General features: G+C 45.5%; 1 protein-coding gene across 2 annotated transcripts in view; it reads right to left on the bottom strand.

Moving 5' to 3' along the window:
- Positions 1–22,546, bottom strand: part of zgc:163022 (putative ferric-chelate reductase 1) — a 157,054-nt gene that overhangs the window by 52,213 nt on the left and 82,295 nt on the right. The window contains exons 1-6 of one of the 2 annotated variants that reach the window (XM_038793952.1): positions 16,807–16,954; positions 14,874–14,944; positions 12,043–12,244; positions 8,831–8,988; positions 4,360–4,448; positions 516–687 (exon numbers count right to left, since the gene is read on the bottom strand). In XM_038793952.1, the coding sequence (XP_038649880.1) occupies positions 516–687; positions 4,360–4,448; positions 8,831–8,988; positions 12,043–12,244 (621 nt within the window). In that variant the 5' untranslated portion in view covers positions 14,874–14,944; positions 16,807–16,954. Of the gene's footprint in view, positions 1–515; positions 688–4,359; positions 4,449–8,830; positions 8,989–12,042; positions 12,245–14,873; positions 14,945–16,806; positions 16,955–22,546 lie in introns of those variants that run through there. The other variant, XM_038793951.1, reaches the window with a different exon arrangement.

Raw genomic sequence — 22,546 nt, 5'->3', positions numbered from 1 at the left:
CCAGAAAGAGAAACTTGAAGGCATTTTTATTTCACACAAAACATGATGGGAATATGTGGCAACTGTATCAGTGACTATCAATTCGAAGAGATTTGGACTTGAAATACAAATATCCAAATATATGCAAAGGGCGAGAAAGTTGGATTATAGTCAAGGAATGAAAATCAGAAGACTGACAGGCCAACTGCCTTCCTTTATAAATCAGGTCACAGTTCAATCATCTTGTTAGGTCTTTTCAGCAGTGATTACTATGAAGAATAAACTACAATTCATGTGTATTAAGTGATTCTGACTTCAAGAATTCACACTCAAATCACATTTTGAGATTAAACTGACCCCCTGTATGCTGGCTAAAGGGGGCGGCCACAATTATTGTTATGAAGATGCTTACCTGTAAATATTCATGTTAAATTTTTGTGTTTTCCTTTTTTTTTTCTCTCTCTCTCTAATAACTTGTAATTTGTCATATATAAAATATGAAAACTCAATAAAAAAACATTTATAAAAAAACTGACCCCCTGAGGTGGAGTGGCAGGGTTCAGAAGGCTGATCATGGCAGAAGAACCACTGGTAACGGTATTAGAGTTGTTGCTGGTGGTTGGAGACACACTGGCCGCGGCAGATCTTTTGATGATCTGACTCATGACTGGAGTCCAAAAGGTTGTAAATGATTGCACAAAAGTAGCTCTAAAAAACAAAGATGCTTATAGTGTTAAAAAGGTATTGCCATTATAATACAACTGTGGGTCGAGTAAAGAGTTATAACGGTTAAAGAAATATTCCAAAATAAGTCTTCATAAATCCCTACTATTATTATTAAACTTCTATTATTGGAGTTCCCTTTTTAAACAAGAACTGGTGCAGTTTTTGCTTTTCTTTAAAACAAGAGAATGCTAGGCTCCTGTGGGGAGTTCCATTGTTCATTTTAGATGGGAATCATCAGCCTGATATACTGCAAATTATCATATTATCACAGAATTTACAGTGCAAAAAGAGGCCATTCAGCCCATCGAGTCTGCACCGGTTCTTGGAAAGAGCACCCTACCCAAGGTCAACGCCTCCACCCTATCCCCATAACCCAGTAACCCCACCCAACACTAAGGGCAATTTTGGACACTAAGGGCAATTTATCATGGCCAATCCACCTAGCCTGCACATCTTTGGACTGTGGGAGGAAACCGGAGCACCCGGAGGAAACCCACACACACACGGGGAGGATGTGCAGACTCCACACAGACAGTGACCCAAGCCGGAATCGAACCTGGGACCCTGGAGCTGTGAAGTAATTGTGCTACCCACAATGCTACTGTGCTGCCCCCTAGATCATGTACAATAGGATGGACGTCTTGTGGTGGAGTGGTGGTGTCCCTACCTCTCTGCCAGAAGCTCTGGGTTCAAGACCCACTTGGGGACTCGAAGGTCATGGAAAACACATTCATAACATGGTCAAACAGGTTGATCATCAACCTATAAATCATTGCACGGTTCCTAACAGCTGGCAGTAAGACTCGGAGGGTTTCCTGGTCAGACATTCTTTTGAAGGCAGAGCTCTCCCAAGAGCAATCATGGACCAATCCAATGGTCACCAATATGCTCTTAGGGCATGATACCTGAAGGAGGAGGCACAATAGGGCCCTTAGCCCTCCTACTTTGGATGGGAGTGATTTGGTGAAGCTGTTCTGGTTTCAGCAGTTTGTGTAGATGCAGCATGACATGATGGCACAGTGGTTAGCATTGTTGCCTCACAGCTCCAGGGACCCAGATTCAACTCCAGCCTCAGGTGACTGTGTGGGCTTTGCACTTTCTCCCTGTGTCTGTGTGGGTTTCCTCCGGGTGCTCCAGTTTCATCCCACAGTTAAACGATGTGCAGGTTAGGTAGATTGGCATGCTAAAGGTTAGGTGGGGTCCCTGGGTTACAGGGATAGGGTGGAGGCTTGGGCTTAAGTGGGGGGTGCTCTTTCTAAGGGCCGGTGCAGACCCGATAGACCGAATAGCCTCCTTCTGCACTGTAAATTCTATGATTCTGTGACAGTTGTAAAAGGTTGTAACTAAGCCAAATTGATAGAATCCTGTGGCAGCATTACTGGTTGAGATGAGGGTTTTTGTTTGCGAAGGGTGTCAACAATAAAAGGAAACATTTTAACTTCTAACTTCTCTATCTCCAGCTAAGCAAAACCCCTCACAGGTCAAAGCTCACTTGTAAATGCAGTCAGCAAACACAAGGATACTGCTGTACACTTGAATGGAGATTTCTTGGAAAGACTGCTTAAAAATGAAATGAAATGAAATGAAAATGAAAATCGCTTATTGTCACGAGTAGGCTTCAATGAAGTTACTGTGAAAAGCCCCTAGTCGCCACATTCCGGCGCCTGTCCGGGGAGGCTGGTACGGGAATCGAACCATGCTGCTGGCCTGCTTGGACTGCTTTAAAAGCCAGCAATTTAGCCTGGTGAGCTAAACCAGCCCCTGGTAAAATGAAAATCGCTTATTGTCACGAGTAGGCTTCAATGAAGTGACTGTGAAAAGCCCCTAGTCGCCACATTCTGGCGCCTGTCCGGGGAGGCTGGTACAGGAATCAAACCGTGCTGCTGGCCTGCTTGGTCTGCTTTAAAAGCCAGCGATTCAGCCCAGTGAGCTAAACCAGCCCCTTGAAAGAGATTGTGTCAGGAAACAGCCTTCAGATTGCTTGTCTGTGCCAGACTGCTATTTAACATGACAGCTTCTATAGACCTGGCTCCTCCCATTAATTACATCATCTTTATCCCCTCAGATCCCCTGACCTGCTTATCTAAGTCTACACACAATGTCTCAATGTCTCTCTAGCAATCATAACAAAATTCCATTAAGCCTCTCTTTGCAAACACATATATTTCTGGAATGAATGAAATCTCACTTTTACGACATATTAATTGCACCTTCTGCAGCCAATGTCTGGAAACCATAACCTAGATTCTTTAATAATATTACTGCAAACTGAGTTCAGGCATTAAAAAAATTACTGCAACAGATATAAAATACAACGGGCTGGATTCTCCATTATTGGGACTATGTCCCCACGCCAGCAACAAAACCGTAGAGTTTTAGTCCTGAAAATCCTGGAAAAAAGGGACACGAATTCATAGCCCTGCAGGGGGCAAGCAGAGACCCGGAGTAAATCTCACAGCTTTTGCTGCAGATATGGGCCTCTGCACATGCGGATTGGAGGCACGCATGCGGGCTTGGACCACGGGGCCAGACCCAAGAAAGAGACCCCCCGATCGGCTGCGCGCCCGACCCTCAAACCCCGCACATGCACTCCCCGGCCGCCTAAGAGGCCGCCCCCTGGCCTCCGATCGGCCCACGCCGACCAGGGCGGCCACGGACTGAGTACAGCCGCCACGCGAGTATCCTGACTGACAATAGCAGGTTAGTTCCTGCCGTCAGGAACTCGGCCGGTCGGGACGGAGAATGTTGGAGCGGGCCTCTGGCAATGGCGCCCGGCAGCGAGGCGTACTCCCCGGTGACGCCGCCTTTCGGTGCCCGGAGAATCGTAGAACCTGCACCAGGCCCGATTTCGGCATCAAACTGGATTCTCCGCCCCGGCGCCAGCCGCTATTTCGGCGTTGGGATGCGGAGAATCCAGCCCACCATCTATACCGATTTCTTATATTTATCACAGGAAGTGGGGAGAGAGCAGAAAAATTGAGAAGGGAAGGAGAGGGGAAAATTAACTAAAGGGGAAAAAAGAGAGAAACAAACTGGAGAGGAAAAGAGAGACATACATGTGGATTATAGGCACCAGTAGGATATTCATTCAGGAAAGAATAAGAGAGCTTCATAGGTGTGAGAAACTACTCTTTTTTAATTTCATTTATAGGATGTGGGGAGGGGGTCACTGGCGAAGACAACATTTCGTGCCTATCCTAATTGCCTTCCAGTAGCTGGTGCTGCCTTCTTGAACCATTGCAGACCATGTGGAATAGGTACACCCACTGTGCTATTAGGGAGGGATTTCCAGGTTTTTGACCCAGCCACAGCGAAGGAACGGCGATATATTTGCAAGGGAGGATGGTGAGTGACTTGGGCGGGAACTTGAAGGTGGTCATGTTTCCATGTGTCTGCAGCACTTGTCCAATGATAGTGGTCGTGGGTTTGAAAGATGATGCTGCCCACAGAGCCTTGGTGAGTTCCTTGGTGCATCTTGTAAATGGTATACTCTGCTCTGCTCGAATTCACCATCAGTTCATGACTGAAATTGTGAGAAGTTGGCAAGTACTTTCCTCTCCCCATCTCTGTTTGGTGGCGTAGGGTTGGGCAAAGTGGTGTGAAAGAAGGAAAAGATAGCAAATATAGAAGAAAATTGATCATATAGCAAACTACCTGAATTCAATGTTGCCTGTGTCCGGTGCAATCCAATTGACAACGATCTCCAATTTTTGACTTCCTGAGTTGTGGCTAACGGCAGAGGCCTATGAAGGAAGGTTTGCACATGAGCCCATCAGTGTCAACCACAGGAACAGGAGGTTATCTAGCACCTCGAGTCTGTTCTGCCATTCACTGAGATAATGGTTGATCTGTAGCATAACTCTTCGTGTCTGCCTTTGTCCATATTCCTTAAGATCTTTGATTAACGATAATCTATTCAATTTGAGACTAAAAATTAACAATCAATCGGTGATCGAATACTGTTTGCGGAACAAGTGTTCCAGACTTCTACCCACATTGTGTGAAGTATTTCCTGACCCAGTGGAAAGAGTCTCTCTTCATTTACTCATGTCAGTTCTCCTTCATATTGAGCAAACTTTAATCAAATTCCCTTTCAACCCTTCCAGATTCCAGGCGATATAACCCGAGTTTGTGGAATCTCCCTTTGTAATTTAACCTTTAACTGGATTTTTGATACCCATGTGGGTAAACATTGAAACGTAGAAAAAGGAGCAGGAGGCGGCCATTCGGCTTTTCGAGTCAGCTCTGCCATTCAACATGACCATGGTTGATCATCCAGCTCAGTAACCTGCGTCCACTTTCTCCCCATATCCTTTGATCCCTTTAGCCCCAAGAGCTATGTCTAACTCCTTCCTGAAAACATACAGGGCACGATTAAACTAAATGGGAATAAAGTCCCCTAGAGAGCATGTTTAGCTGCGTGTTTCCTGGCACTCGCAGTGCTGAGAAACACATAGCTATATAACACCATTCACCTTAAATAAGGGGCCTCAGGGGGCAACATGTGGCCAAGGCTGCACATCTCCCAGTCCTAAAAGATTTACCCTCTATCCTTAGTCTATGGCTCATGGTTCTGAACTCCCCTGGCTCCTGCATCTACCCTGTCCAGTCCTGTTAGGAGTTTATAGGTTTCTATGAGATCCCTCCTCATTCTTCTGAACTGCAGCAAATATAGAATCATAGAATTCGTACAATGTGGAAAGAGGCCATGTGGCCCATCCAACCTGCACCAACCCTCTGAAAGAGCACCCTACCTGGACCCACCCCTCCGCCCTCTTCCTATAACCCTACCTGACCTGCACATCTTTGGACACTAAGGGGTAATTTAGCATGTCCAAACCATCTAACCAGCACTTCTTTGGACTGTGGGAGGAAACCCCAGCACCTGGAGGAAACGCACGCAGACACAGGGAGGAAGTGCAAACTCCACACAGACAGCGACCCAAGGCCGGAATTGAACCCGGGTCTCTGGTGCTGTGAGGCAGCAGTGCTAACCACTATAATCCTAACCAACTCAATATCTCTAGAGTTGGTGGGGATGTGGGTGGCCACCCAGTGTTAGGACTGGATGTTCAGGAGGGCCAGGCCTCCCACATTTCTTCTACTTGGTAGAACCTTCTTTCGAATCCTCGGGCTCTTTCCTCCCCAAACAAACATGATTAGCTTGTCCACTGTAGTGAAAAAGGTCTTGGGATGTACATCGGGAGGGATCTGAACAGGAAGAGGAACCTGGTAGTATGTTCACCTTGATTATCTGCACTTTCCCTGCCAGGTAGAGTGGGAGTGAGTGCCACCTCTGTGATCTTTTTTAACTTCCACCACCAGACTTGCCAAGGTTTCATTTATGGATTTGTGTCCAGTCGTGGGCTACTCGGATCCCCGGGTATCGGAATACAGTCTAGGCCTATTTGAAACGGTAGCTTCCCAGCTCTGCTCCTCCCCCCTGCAGATTCACAGGGAAGATTCCACCCCCCCCTCCCCCCCCGGCCAATTGTGTTCCTACCCACCCCCCTCCCCTCCCTCTGCTCTCCCACTTCTGCACTTTGCCGCTCTCACCCCTTCCTTCCTGGGACTTGTAACAGTTTGAAAACGAGGCAGCTTTATGCCACGCAATTGTCCTTTAAAGTTTGTTTTCATTGCTGCTGCTACCTTCCCAGTCTCTGTCTCCGCACAAATTCGTCCAATTCGGCCGGTGTGGTGGAATAATGTTCTTTTCCTTGAAATGTTACCCAAAGCTTGGCCGGGTACAGCATCCTGAACCGTATCTTGTTCCTGTCCAAGGCCGCATTGGCTACGCTGAATTCAGCCCGCCGCTTGGCCAGGTTTGTCCCAAAGGCCTGGTACATCCGGATCGAGTGTCCCTCCCATTTATAGGACTGTGTGTGTCTCGCCCAGTTCAGGAGCCTCTCTCTATCCTTTGCAGCTTTGCAATGATGACCCATGGCTGCTCTCCCGTTTATTGGCCTCGGCCGGAGTGACCTGTGAGCTCTGTCTATCTCTGGGGGTTTGGGGAAGTTCTTTCGTCCCAATGAGTTTACCCAGCATCTGGGTCACTGATTCCGTGGGGCTCCTACCCTCAGTACCCTAAAATAAGCCCACAATGTGGAGGTTCTAGCGGCACAATTGGTTCTCCTGATCCTCTACCTTCCCTTGAGTGTTCCTTAAGTCACCACCAAACTTGCTAACTCTGTCTCCAATGAGGCAATTTGATCGCTTTGATGGGCAGCTGTTTTTTCCAGCTCCCTTATTGTCGCGTCTTGCGCCTCCCACCACTGCTCTGACTTTTCCAGCACCTCTTTGAAGGGGGCCAGGGCATCCCCAATCACCACCTTCACTGCTGCCATCATCTCCAGCTTAATAACATCTCTGTGCTTTAGGAGCTCCTGCGTGAGGAGCTCCATCCACTGGCTTATTGGTGGGTAGTCCAGTGGATGCGCCTGCAACCCGGCCCACTCGGTTGTGATCCGTTCCATGTGTTCGCCATCTCGTTCATTCTCTCCAGACTATTTCTCACTGTACCATCTCTTCGTCTTTTTGAGTTTTTTGTGGGCATCTCTCTGTATCTATGGTGATCTAAAAGGGGGGCTGGTGGGGTTTTTGCAGGTTCTGTGGCCAATATTCGGACTAAAAGTGCCAATTCCAAACTTCCAGGAGAAGAGCCACCTTTCATATGACTGCTCAGCACACCCCCGCCACTGGAAGTCTGAACGCAGCAATCATGAGGGCTACTGGGTGCCAAGGCAGGTTGGTCAAAAAGGCCCACCTCGATTCTCTCTGACTTCATTCCAGTTAGACTGTGACATTTTCAGCCCACCTGCCCTCAATCCTCACACCCCTATCCTCCACCCACTACCCATGCCTCTTGCATGCCAAATCATTTGCCCTCTGTGCCAACTCACCCAGTGTTCACCATGGGCAGATCTCAGGGGCCATGCAGAAATGAAATAAAATAAAGCTGTAAAAATCATTGCAATTTTCCCGTTACTAAAAACCTCACATTCTTGATAATCCATTTGAACCTCTTAAACTCAAGCAGTTAATCTCCTAAGTAATCAAACATATTTATGTTCATATCACATCAAATGTAGCTAAATCCTTCATTGTCTCTTGAAGCTGTCAATCATACTGTGAACTCAGGACCCCTGGTGAGATTACTGTAGTTTTTGTAAGTCAGTCAAGCATTCATAAACAGTTCCGATGCAATGTCAACAATTATTGAAACTGCTGAGCTCGACAGTGTGCTTATTAAACTCACACCGACAGCTGCAAAGTTTAAAGAGCTGGGGACTTAAAAAAGTAGAGCGCACAACTGTTAAATAGATTTTATCTGCACTTAAGAGCCTTTAGTCTACTCCATACATTTGTGACTCCCACCATTCTCCCTTGCAGCAATCAAAATGGAACCTGTTGAATGGAATCCGGTGCCGCACGGTAGCACAGTGGTTAGCACAGTTGCTTCACAGCTCCAGGGTCCCAGGTTCGAGTCTTGGCTTGGATCACTGTCTGTGCGGAGGTTCTCCCTGTGTGTGTGTGGGTTTACTCCGGGTGCTCCAGTTTCCTCCCACAGTCCAAAGATGTGCAAGTTAGGTGGATTGGCCATTCTAAATTGTCCTTAGTGTCCAAAAAGGTTAGGTGGGGTTACGGGGACAAAGGGGATAGGGTGGAGGCATGGGGCTTAAGTAGGGTGCTCTTTCTAAGGGCTGGTGTAGACTCAATGGGCTGAATGGCCTCCTTCTGCACTGTAAATTCTATGAAATCTATGAACTGAGCACAGCTTCTTGTGGTCTGCAGGCTTCCCCATGGTGCAGGGTGGTTTAAGTGCAAGTACATTGCTCTGCGGGGATGGCAAATGTAAAATATATAATGCAACTGAAAAAAAATGTAATCCTTCAATGGCCATTTGTTGTGTGACCATATGTAGCATATCAAGCAGGTCAGAGCCTGGTACCCTGTAGCTGTTGTCTGCTACAGTCATCAAGAGTAATTTATAACAGAAAATTGTAAAGTTATTCTTTACATGAGCATAATATTGTATTAGAAATAAATCTGACTGTTAGTCGCTGCTGGAGAACACACTCCAGAATTATGTCACCATCCTAATGGATAATGATTTCCAACAGCTTACCATATAGGTCTCCCCACTAATAACGCAGTTAAGGAGCTGAGTATCTGAAGTTGTTGTCTGGAATGTGCCAAGTGGTGTCCCAGGTGATGAAGGTCCAGCAGCTCGAGCCTCCAGCAAAAATCCTCTGAAATTGTTTCCTGTTGTGCCTCGCAGTGTCACTTCAATCAAATATGCAGGTATAAGAAAGTGTTTTATTTTAACTGATATATCACAAACATTTAGAGTAGTTTCAGATTCATCTCAAAAAGACATAGACAGTGAAACTTACATCAACTGACTGCAAGACTCTTTTGGAAGAAGAGAATGCACCGTTGGATGGGATCAAGGCAAAGTGGGAGGAAGAGTTGGGAGAGGGTATGGAGGAGGGGTTCTGGTGTGAGATGCTCCGGAGGGTGAACGCCTCCACCTCGTGCGCGAGGTTGGGGCTGATACAGCTGAAGGAGGTGGAAAGAGCACATCTCACAAGGGCGAGGAAGAGCCGGCTCTTTGAGGGGGTAGAAGATGTGTGTGAATGTTGCGGGGGGGGGGGGGGGGGCAAATCACGTTCATATGTTTTGGTCCTGTCCAAAGCTGGAGGATTACTGCAAGGAGGTTTTTAGGGTAATCTCTAAAGTGGTGCACGTAAAACTGGACCCCGGCCCTTGGGAGGCCATATTCGGGGTGTTGATCCAGCCGGGGTTGGAAACGGGTGTGGAGGCAGATGTTGTAGCCTTCACCTCGTTGATCGGCCGAAGGCGGATCCTGTTGGTATGGAGATCAACCTCTCCACCCTGTGCCCTGGTGTGGCAGGGGGACCTGCTGGAAATCTTGACTCTTGAGAAGGTCAAATTTGAACTGAGGGGAAAGATGGAGGGGTTCTACAATTAATCGGCGTTATTCATTCTGCACTTTCGAGAAATGGATTACATCGAACATTAGGCGGGAAGGGGGTTGGGAGAGTTGGGGGGAAGGGGGACTGTTTGTGTTAATGGTGACTATGGGTGATTCCTGATTCCTTTTTATTTGTTGATGTTAACATGCGGGCTAATGTTTGGGGGTTTGATGGGAGGATGGGATTGTTGTTATTGATATGGGGATTGACATTGCATGCGTTACTGATTATTGTTTATTGTTGGTGGGTGTAAATTTGGGAGAAAATGTGAAAAAGGAAAATAAAAATATTTTTTTTAACTGACTGCAAGACTCAAATAACTGTCATTGTAAAATACACAAGATCACGCACACAAACAAATTACAAATACAAACCATCAACACCTTCAAGGCACCAAGCCCTTTTACAATTTAAAATATGGGATAGTGTGGTAAAGCTGGTGTAACTTGAATTTTAACTGGATTGGAAACATTGGCATTTCCCTGGGAAAATGGCTCCCTTTCTGCCTCCAATGTTTTATGAGGTCAGTAAAAAGCAGCAGCAGGTTTTGTGGAAGAAAAGCCTTTTGTGGAATGATAATAATAATCTTTATTAGTGTCACAAGTAGGCTTACATTAACACTACAATGAAGTTACTGTAAAAATCCCTGAGTGGCCACACTCTGGCGCCTGTTTGGGAACACTGAGGGAGAATTCAGAATGTCCAATTCATCTAACAACCACGTCTTTCAGGACTTGTGGGAGGAAACCCGAGGAAACCCATGCAGACATGGGGAGAGCGTACAGACTCCGCACAGACAGTGACCCAAGTAGGGAATCGGTCCCGGATCCCTGGCACTGTGAAACAACAGTTCTAACCACTGTGCTACCATGCCACCCTATGCAGAGCTCTTGGGATGAATGTGTCACTGCCAAGGCCAACATTTATTTTATTCTTTCACAGGGTTTTAGCATCGCTCGCTGGATGGCCCACATTTAATGGCCATCGTTAAATGTCATTGAACAGGTGGTGGTGAGCCACCTTCAACTGAATGGTGATGGTTACACTTCAGCAGGTTTGATGAAGTCTTCATTGTCTTTAACAGGTTAACTGTAAATCTCTACTAACCAGTGGAACTAGTTATAAATATAGAGTACAGAGTACAAAGCTAGGAGTTGTCTCCATGCTTACATCTGCACACAGCTCTGTCCGATACCACACTGAATCCTTAGGTGCAGGTCATGTGCTCTCTTACACCAGTGTGGGTGGTACTAAACTTAGTCCCATATTAATCCTATATGCGCCAAGCCTTTTATACTATGAATGGCTTGTATTATCACTTTCCCTGAAGGAAATTAGTGAACCAGATAGATTTTTGCATTACAGTTATGATTGAGACTACTTCCTTTAATATTCTGGAATAACTAACCAAATTAAAATTCCTCCACCTATGGTGATGGGATTTGAATTTGTGTCAGCAGAACATTAGTCTGGGGTTTTGATTTATTTGGTAACAATTCTGTGATTCTGTGAGCTAATGCCAGCCCCTCCGAGAACAGAAATTCCCAGCTTTCATTGTACAACACAATCTCAATCAAGGAGACAGCAGATACTTACAGGAATGAATGAAACAAAACCACAAATCTCGTATAAGCTCATTCATCTAAAACCCAATGTTGTGACTCTCCGTATTTTGAAGCGAAGGCAGAGATTCTAGGGCTAGAGGATCACGGGCAGCTGTTTGCGCAGCCCCTTTTATAAGTTTCCACCTTGCCATGGCGCATTATCGGCTGACAGGCTAACACCTGTGGCTGCAGCCAGACTAACAAAGGTGACTCCCACACACATTTCTCCAACAAGTGCTCCTATCAAACAAGGCACCATGTCTGGAGTGGAATTTTGCAACTCAGCCTCATAACTGCAGAATAAGTCATTTGTTCAGACACAGAAAATCATTCAAAGGCAGAAAGAAAAAAATGCAACAGCAGGTTTTGTATAATTCATATGAAGCAAAACTGATGCTTTACAATAGGGTAGCTGCATTCTTTTTTTTTAAATTTAGATTACCCAATTATTTTTTCCAATTAAGGGGCAATTTAGCGTGGCCAATCTACCTACTCTGCACATTTTTGGGTTGTGGGGGCGAAACCCACGCAGACATGGGGAGAATGTGCAAACTCCACACGGACAGTGACCCAGAGCCGGGATCGAACCTGGGACCTCAGCGCCGTGAGGCGGTTGTGCTAACCACTAGGCCACCGTGCTGCCCTGGTAGCTGTATTCTTAATCAGACATGCTCTGGACAGACTTGGTTGAAAAAGGAGTTCCAACAGCAATTTTAATAGAATCACTAATATGGTACCTTGGATTGTATCCCTTGGTTTAAAGGAGCTGCTACTTGTAATGATTTGATATGGTGCGTCTGTTGTCTGTTTAGTGTTCGGAGTATGGTCGGGTAGCATGGAATCACAGGAACCACCAACATTTCCACTGGCATATCCTGAGATGTACACCGGGAAGGTGGCAATTAAAAAAACCAGCACAAAACAAGTGTGTCTCCTCATCTGAAAAGATAAAAAACACCAATCAAATATTGCATCTGTTACCGCATTTATTTTAAAAAAAAATTTGTTCCTTGAAATTCAAATTCTCCGTGCATCTTTGAAATACAGAATGTGCCAGCTCAGGGGTTTCTGACGCCTCAACCATCCTGGGACTATGTGACAAAAGGAAAATGTTCCTGGGACAAAGCAATCTGGTCAATGGCTTCCTTTCTCTGCCCAGTTAAATGAAGCCCGTCTCCTGATGTGCAACAATTTTTTTTTTAATAACAGCTCAACGACACATGATAATAACTTTTTGATCCATTTAGAGTGTCTGGCAAATAGGCCAAAGTGGCAGCTGATTGGCACACAGCAACGCGTTACAAACATCAATTAGCTGAAGTACCAGTACTATTTTTGTAGTAGGAATGTTTGCCGGACCAGTGGGCGTGGGAGCAATTTGAATCAGTAGCATGAAGCCTGGACAGTCAACTGGGAGAGAGTAGAGAAATTAAGAGGGCTGCCCGGTATAAAAATCGCCTCGTCTAACCCAGCCTCCACCACAATCTCAGGCGACTTGGGTGTGAACTTTTCTTTTCCTTATGTCATACTGCTTCTTTTGCCATTCACTTTATATCAGTGACTCTGATTCTCGACCTTCTGGCAATAGGAACAGTTTCTCTCCATCTACTCAGTCTCGTGATTTTGAACACTTCTGTCAAATCTCCTCTGAGCCTTCACTTCTCTAAGGGGAGCAACTGTAACTTCTCTAATCTACCCAGGTAATTAAAGTTCCTCATTGCTGGAGTTACTCTGTAGGGTTCTGCAACTGAATTCAATGCTGGCTGGGTTCATGTGACTTCAATATCAGAAAGAGCATTAACACCAGTGAAATGTTGCTATCTCCCTTCAGATCTCAGTAGTGGTATGTCTTAACATCATCGCATTCAACTAACCTTGACATTCAGCTTTATGGCAGGATTTGGGAAATATTTGGCAGCAAACAGTCGCATTGAGAACAAAATTATTGTCAGCATGATATACATAGTAAGAGGAGGAGTTAATGCAGGAATTTTAATTGATACAACCTTTTCTAGTGAGGTCTTGAAAAATAACCAGGCTAAACACAGCAACAAAGGCACATAAGGAAAGGTACACACCATGGACTTAAAAATGGTTTATATTTTATCCACAGTAATACAAGTGAAATAAGATGGGTTGTGAAGCTTTGAGTCAATCAATTTGGCATAGCTTCTGAAGGGGTTTGGTACGTTTCGGCGTAGCCCATTTGGCGTAGCTGATTCGGCGTGGCCGATTCGGCGTCAGGGAAATAATTGGACTATTCGGCGCAGCCGTTTTGGCGCCAGGACATTTCAACGTCCATAATTGAAGCAGCTGCCCAGTGATCTACACTGCTCTCTGACTGCGGTGTTACAGAAAGCTGATCAATGTGGAGAATCAGGACAGGATCGATGGAGAGGAAGAGGAGGAGGTGGGGGTGGTGGAGCCGAATGGAAGAGCCCTCAGATCATTCACCCTCATTCACCTATCCTCAACACAATATGACAGCAATTTTACACCCTGAAATTGCCATTTGTAAAATGAAAATCTCTTACGTTGCAGGAATGTTCATTGTTGAAGTTCTGAATTGTTTTGTACAAAATGAAATTACATCGGCATTAAAGCAGCTGCCCAGTGATCTACACTGCTGTCTGACTTTACACAGCCCCCACACTCGGCCGGGATAGAGACAGACAGTGAGCCGCCCCCACAGTCGGCCGGGATCCGTGCGGACAGTGAGCCGCCCCCACATTCGGCCGGGATCCTTGCAGACAGTGAGCCGCCTCCACACTCGGCTGGAATCCGTGCAGACAGTGAGCCGCCCCCACACTCGGCCAGGATCCGTGCAGACAATGAGCCGCCCCCACACTCGGCCGGGATCCGTGCAGACAGTGAGCCGCCTCCACAGTCGGCCAGAATCCGTGCAGACAGTGAGCGGCCCCCACACTTTATTCTATTTAATTTATATTTAATTTCTATTTAAGCACTATACTTGTCTAAAAGATTTATTATGTATACCTTCAGTAACACCGGCTGTGTAAAGTCAGACAGCAGTGTAGATCACTGGGCAGCTGCTTCAATACTTTCAGTAACACCGGCTCAGTAAAGTCAGACAGCAGTGTAGATCACTGGCGAACTGGTTTAATGTTGGTGCCTTTCTTTAAGAGACCCGGTTTGGTGCACAAACACGATATCTGACGCCGAAACGTCCCTCCGCCGAAAAATTCCTCCGTCGAATCGGCTACGCCGAACTGGCCACGCCGAAAAGTCCCATTCCCCTTCTGAAGGGGGTGTCCAGAGATGGGACCCCTTAAAACTGAATAGCTAGGATGCCACTAGAGTAGTTCTACATAAGTTAGTTTATTAAGGATTGAGATTAATCATAGAAAGTAACCCAGTAATCATAATTAACCATTAGACCTGTATTTTAGGACATAGCAGTGATAATCATGGAAACTCTAGCGACAAGCAGTGGCCACAATGCATGATGGGATTTAGGCAAGCTAACTTGCCCATGTTTTTGAGATACACGAGATTGTGTGGTCAGCAGATTACATAGTGGACTTAGTAAACAAGTTTTATCATTTACCTTGGAAATGTGAGGATCCTGTAGTTGAGTATCTTTACGCCAGCAGGGGTTGAATGAGAAGTTTGGAGAAGCTGAAAAGGGGAAACCAAATATGGAGAAGCAATTAAAAGGGGGAGAACAGAATTGGCTGAAGATTTGATGGAAAAATAGTAACTCAGACATTGACATTGAGCAGAAATCTAATAGATGCCCCTCATAACCAACAGTAATACGATGACTTGCTAATGTGTATCTGGTAGAATGCAATAGGTAATAGACAATTCTAAACTAAAAGCTTTAGTCAGAGCTTATGTTTGGAATTTGTCTGTCATCTGACTGACTGGAACCAAACCAAGAAACCATACAAAAAGCAGCAGGCTTGCAGTCTGAAGCATTTTTCACAGGTGCATCATGTTAAACTCAGCTCAACACTGACATTTCCCAACCACTACCGGGCCGAGTCACCATAAAGGAGGATTTTTCTCGAAAAACTGAAATGACAGGACCACTCTCCCCGCCCCTCCACTAGAGCTCACACACTCTTCCCCAGATCTTTTTTATTCCTCCTGTTCAAATAATTATCATTTGCCTTTTAAAATGTTGTTCCTGCCTCAACAGCCATCTGTGGTGACTCCATCGGGCAGGAGATGCAAAAGTCTGAGAACACGCATGAACAGATTCAAAAAAAGCTTCTTCCCTGCTGTTACCAGACTCCTAAACAACCCTCTTATGGACTGACCTGATTAATACTGCTCTCCTGTATGCTTCACCCAATGCTGGTGTCTATGTATTTACATTGTGGACCTTATATTACCTTATATATTTTCTTTTTATTTTATTTTCTTTTCATGGACTTAATGATTTGTTTGAGCTGCTCGGAGAAAAATACTTTTCATTGTGCCTCGGTGCACGTGACAATAAAAAAATCCAATCCAATCCAACCATTCAGGCTCTGTCTTTTTGTTCATATTAACATACGGAATGGGGACATTCGGCCCCTCCACCCTGCACTGCCATTATGTTTCATGTTTTACATTCCCACCTACCCCTAATACCCTTTGACTCTTGTGTCTAACAAGAATTTAATCTAACTCCATTTTAAAAATATCCAATGGTCCTGCCTCCACCGCATTCTGAGGCAGAGTTCCACTCAAAATTAAATTCTCATCTCCTTCCACTCCTCACTTGGCCACCAGACATAATCATTCACATTTATCCTGGGTACTTCATCGCCTTTGCTGGTAGCTCCACTCTTAGCACAGCCCTCACTCACCACAATGTTGCTCCAGCGCTGTCAGAAATACTGGACCCCAGCAAATTCACCAGCCTCCCTCCTCTCCCCCAAACTGATGCCACAGTCGAGTGTCCCGGATCCCAGTCTTCCTCTCACGGCAAGCTTCCCCTGGGGAGTCCCTCTCTTTACCCAAACACACCTTCTAAAATCCCATTCCTGAGCCCCTATTTTGACCTCAATCCCTGGTCCCCAGACCCATCTATTGCCCTCAGACCCTCCATTCCCCTCAAGACTCCCCCTTATCTTCCATTCTCCACAGATGACCCCCCCCCCCCCCCCCCCCCCCAAATCCTTAAGACCTCCCATCCCCCTCAGATGCTACCTACACCTCTCACCACCCCCCCCCCCCCCCAGAGACCTTCCATTCTCAAACACTCCATTCTACTCTCACACACACACCCTCTCACCACCCCCCCCCCCCCCCTCCCCCGGCAGTTTGGGAGCAATGCCGGGAAGAGCCCAGCTTCCAGTGCCTGGCAACCACACTTGAGGACTGCAGGAACAATTGCCCCCAAAATAACTGCGAGAAATCCGTCCAGCGGCTGTCATCTTCCAGCCCTGAGCAGCAATCGTGATCGCAGAAAGCAGATGCGTACTGACGGCAAACTTTGGAAACCGCGCTAGAAACAATCTGTTGCACAAATAAAACCAGCTGCCTACCTGTCCCTGGAGCAGCAGCACACTGTCGAGGGACTGGGAAACTCTGCTACATTCACCCAACTCCAGCCGGAGTCTCCGCCTCTACTCTGACGAAATTCTTCTGAACGATAAATTGAAGCAAAAAAAAACACTTGTTGCAATGCACTGGTATTTTCAATTTGGCCACAAGTTATCGAGGTAATTCCCCTGGGAGGGGGGATTGTGTGAAGCTGAGTGAGAATCTTCGATTTATTTGTGTGCTGGCTGTCATAAGAGTCATAACATCGTAAAATGATCGCTAAAGAGTCCTAAGGAGACACATCCAACTTGTAAATGCTAACCCCATTTCTCTCCACAGATGCCAGACCTGCTGGGAATTTCCCGCACTTTTTGTGCCCAGATTTCGGGGGGGGGGGGGATCCCCCCCCAACGCCACCACTGGCAAAATCATCCACTGCGCAAATAAGTTTTTCCTTCTAGTTTACTTTGCAACTGACCTTTAATTGGCATCCACAGGTTTTGACCCGAATTCCAACAAAAGTCTGTCCAGCCCCCTCATGGTTTTGAGCATCTCTATTCATTTTTCTCTCCACCTCTTTGAGAAGAACAACTTTCGATTTTCCAATCTATCCACCTGAGCTGAAGTACCTCATCCTGGAATCATTCTGTACTGTTCTGCACTCTCTCATACACATCCTTCCTGAAAAAATATTTCATCAATGTTCACCATACGTGTGAGATAAGAGTGACTGCCCTTGACATCAAGGTAGCATTTGACCAAATATGGCCTGAGCAAAACAGAAGTCCCTGGGAGTCAGGTGGAAAATACTCCACTGATTGGAGTCATTCTTGGCACAGAGGAAGATGGATGGTTGGAGGACAATCAATTCCAGGACATCACTGGAGGAGTTCCTCAGGTAGTATCCCAGGCAGCTGCTTCCTTCCATCATAAGGTCAGAAGTAGAGATGTTTGCTGGTGATTCCACAATGTTCAACACCATTTCATGACTCCTCAAACACTGAAACAGTCCATGTCTAAATGCAGCAGGACCTGAACAGTATCCGGGCTTGGACTGACAAGTGGCAAATAGCATTTAAGTCACATGTTAGGTAATGGCCATCTCCTACAAGGAAGATTCTAATGGTTGCCTCTTGAAATTCAATGCCATTACCATTGCTGAAGCCTCCACATCCTTGGAGTTACCATTGACCAGGAGCCAAACTGATCTGGCCATATAAATATTGTGGCTACAAGAGCAGGTCAGAAGCTAGGAATCCTGTGGCGAGTGACTCATCCCCTGACTCCCTGAAGCCTGTCCACCATCTACAAAGCACAAATCAGGAGTGTGGTGGAATACTCTGCTTGCCTGGATGAGTGCAGCTCCAACAATACTCAAGAAATGCAACACCATCCAGGATAAAGCAGCTGCTTGATTGACACCCTAGCCACAAACATTCACTCCCTTCACCACTGACTGTGGCAGCCATGTGTACCATCTACAAGATGCGCTGCAGTAACTGAGCAATGCACCTTCGACAGCATCATCCAAACCCAGGACCGCTACCATCTAGAACAGTGGTGGGAAACCTGTGGCCTGGGAGTCATGTGTGACCCACCTGGGTTCTGAATGCAGCCCATGAGACATTTTGTTGATAATTGCCCATATTGTTACATTCCGCTGATTTCCATCCGTGTAGTTCTTTCCTCCCGCTATGGCTGAAGAGATACGCATGTAAAGCAAGGACAAGTGAGGTGAGGTGCACACTGATTGCACACAACATTTACTGTGAGAGCCATGTGCTCTCTGCATCAAAGTATAAATATTTATTTTATTTTTACTATTTGAAGTTGATAATTCTATGAATATATAAGTTATTTAGCATTTTCTATAACTCATTAGGAAATATTCAGTGTATTAAATGTATGTAATTTATTCATGGGCTCATGGTTAGTGAACAAGCCCGATTTCAATTTTGCAGCCCACTGAGATGAAGGAGGACCAATCAAGCGGCCCACTGACGAGCGTAAGTTGTCCATCATTGATCTAGAAGGAAGAGGGCAGCAGAAACATGTGAATATAATTTCCTGCAAGTTCCCCTCAAAGCCACTCACCATCCTGACTTGGAAACAAATTATCGTTCCATCACTGTTGCTGGGTCAAAATCCTTGACTTTCCTGATAGCACTGTGGGTGAACCAATCCCACACGGACTGCAGTGCTTCAAAAAGGTAGCTCACCAACAACTTCTCAAAGGCAATTAAGGATGGGCAATAATGGCAGCACGGTGGCTAGCACTGCTGCCTCATAGCCCCAGAGACCCGGGTCCAATTCTGGCCTTAGGTGATGGCCTGGGTGGAGTTTGCACATTCTTCCTGTGTCTGCATGGGTTTCCTCAGAGTGCTCCAGTTTCCTCCCACAGTCCAAAGATGTGCAGGTTAGGTGGCTTGGCCATGCTAATTTGCTCCTTAGTGTCCAAAGATGTGTATGTTACAGGGATAGGGTGGGAGATTGAACCTAAGTGGGTGCTCTTTCAGAGAGGGTTGGTGCAGATCTGATGGGCCGCATGACCTCCTTCTGCACTGTAGGGATTTTATTAAATAATGGCTGAGTCAGCAATGCCCAAATCCCATGGATTAATTAAAAAGCCACGATAATTTCCTTGCTTTTGTACCCTACACCTTTATTTATAAAGCTTGGCATCCATACATCTTTTTTTTAATTCCAATTAGGGGGCAATTTAGTGTGACTAATCCACCTACCCTGCACACCTTTGGCTTGTGGAGGTGAGACCCATGCAGACACAGGGAGAATGTGCAAACCCCATACGGACAAGGACACGGGCTGGGATCGAACCCAGGTCCTCGGTGCCGTGAAGCAACAGTGCCAACCACTGCGGCTCCATGCCGCCCCGCCATACATCTTAAAAATCTACTTTGTTCCAGCCTGCCCTGCCTTCTTCAATGATTTATGCATAAATACACTCGGAATGCTCTGCTCTTGCACCCCTTTAGAATTGTACCCTTTATTTTATATTCCCTCTCCTAGTCCTTCGTTCCAAAATGAATTACTTTACACTTCGCTGCATTTATATTCATCTGCCATGTGACTGCTCATTCCACCACCTTGCCAATGTCCTCTTGAGGTCTATCACTGTTCTGACCATTTGCACTTGGAACTCATCATTGGAAATCCTGGAACTCCCTAATTGTTAGACAGGAAAAAGTAATTAAGGATCAAACGTAGGTCGTTCTGTTCAGTAGCTTTATTGAAGATATACCTTGGCCGGGAGAGGAGCCCTGCTTATCCTTCACTCAAGGAGTTTAGCCACCTTACAGGCACGAGAGCAGAGATTATATACATTTTAGGACCCTCATCCCCTCCCACTCTTCTGAATCCCTATCTTTCTCCAGCAAGTAATCGCTGTTCAAACCCTCAGAGATTTGACTGATGACATTTTTATTCCAAATGTTTGAGGAGTCAGTCTCCTGTGACCTTTAGAAATGTTAACAGGTGACGTACATTAGTCACATCTGTTAACCTGAGATTTCCTTCAGATTTTGCTGAGAAGAAATTTCTGGCTGTTAGCACCCCTTAACCAGCTGAGTCCAGCAGCCTAGATCTAGAAAAACAATGTATCAGTTTCCCTTATCAGCTATCTTGCTAAAAGGCTCCAGTCCTCTTTACTGCGACCTTGTAAACTGAACTGGGTCACTTTACTTTTAAAACAGAGCATAGTGTGGTAAAGGCTTATGACTTACAGAATATTACACAATACTAGTACAGAAAGATTACAATACAAATTGTACAAATGCAGAGTGAGTATACAATACAAGTGCATAGCAATAGTCACTGTTTAAAATGTGACAGTCAAAAACAGTTTCTTTATACATTAGTTAACACATAGTATTGGATAATAATGATCGAAAGAATGGTACTATTTCAAATGAATCACATAGTGTTACAACGTTTATTCTAATACAAGGTTAAAGTAATTGCTTCTTCTTAGCACTTATGAAGTAGAACATTAGTGGTTCTGGTTTTCTCTCTAGCACCTGCAGTCCTCTGTTGATTATTCCTTCTGCTGATAACAAATGGGATTAATCCAGTTACCTTGAAGGATTGAGACCCCTGTGGCAATTGTTTGTACTTCGTTAGCCTGGTCTCAGGCCTTAAATCAATGATTATCACAATCAGTATTTTGGTTTTGAGGAGGCCTAATTTAGCTAAGCCATTTGGATAACATGCATCCTGCAGACCCCACGGTCGCTGCCGTTCCAGGCAGACACTTATGCACATCGTCTATGAATTATGTTTACTGACCAACAGAAAAAATGTTAACGAAGCAGAGGCTAATGTAGTGTCCCGTACCGGCCTCCCCGAACAGATGCCGGAATGTGGCGACGAGGGGCTTTTCACAGTAACTTAATTGAAGCCTACTTGTGACAATAAGCGATTTTCATTTTCGATTTTCATTTCTGTAAGAGGGCCATGAGTTATGTCTGGAGGCGAATGGAACAAATGTTAACAAACAAGGAGTTAATGTCTGATGACCTCGAGTTATGTCTGGGAGTGAGCCTAACAAATAAGGGGCAAATATCCTTACGCTATGTCTGTTTTCCATGTGTTATCCTAGATGGAGTCCTGCCGAATCGGCAGAACTTCAGTCTGTTCTGACTGGTCCAAGGGGTAGGAAACTTAAACATTAAACTTCAAATCCTTCACTAACTAACTGCAATGTGGATGTACCTGCACCTTATGGACTGTAGTGGTTCAAGAAGATAGCCTATCTCCAGTTCCTAAGCCAACAAATACTGGCCTTGCCAACAACACTCGCATCCCAAGAATAAATACATTTTTGAAAAAGTTGTCTAAAGTCTGCCTGTGGAACCTCATCCTTCTTTTTACTTATGCTGTTGCTACCAACATGTACCACAAAATCTGGTTATTCATAGTTCCTTCTAGAGTGTTCTGTAGCTGCTCTGGCATCAAGTATGTAACATATCATTCTGGATTCACAGCTGTGGCCACAGAAGCACCTGTCTGATCCTCTAACTCTCGAATCCCATATCACATTTCTTTTCCCAATCTTCCTCCTGCCTACTCCACCCCACTGTACCTGAGTCACTTGTGGTCCACGGACGTGACAATTGGATAACATCTATCACTATTGACATTTGATTTAGTGTAATGTTTGTAGATCATTTTGTGAGGGCCACAAAGAATCCAGGTTGAGTTTGTAGAATCAATAGCAATTAATTTTATTGATAACAATATTATACACACAGCAACAGTAGTTCACCACTGCTTCCTTCATTAGCTGGTACCACATTGACCAGCTCTATTTATACAGGTGTAACTGCTCATGATTTCCCCACCCCCCTCATTGGGGGAGCTCATATTCCCTGTGGTGAATGTACCAGCCTCCCCGGACAGGCGCCGGAATGTGGCGACTAGGGGCTTTTCACAGTAACTTCATTGAAGCCTACTCGTGACAATAAGCGATTTTCATTTCATTTCATGTAACTTAGTAATTCACACTGTATTTACCAATATCATTGTAAGCGCAGTAGCGTTATCTGACCACTAGGGGGAGTAGCTCTGGGAATGCTCAGGAGTTTGTACAAGGCTCCACCCTTGGCTCCGCCCACGACTCCTCCCCCTAGACTGCTGTATAAATACCCTTGTCCAGAGTCAGCCTGCAGTTCATCGAGAGTTCAACGGGTAACAGACTGGCTCTGTAGTAAGTAGATTAAAACCACT

Source organism: Scyliorhinus canicula, chromosome 4 (genome assembly GCF_902713615.1).
Source record: "Scyliorhinus canicula chromosome 4, sScyCan1.1, whole genome shotgun sequence".
NCBI lineage: Eukaryota > Metazoa > Chordata > Chondrichthyes > Carcharhiniformes > Scyliorhinidae > Scyliorhinus > Scyliorhinus canicula.
Note: the sequence above shows the minus strand (reverse complement) of the source record. Positions and strands in the feature narration are given on the sequence as shown.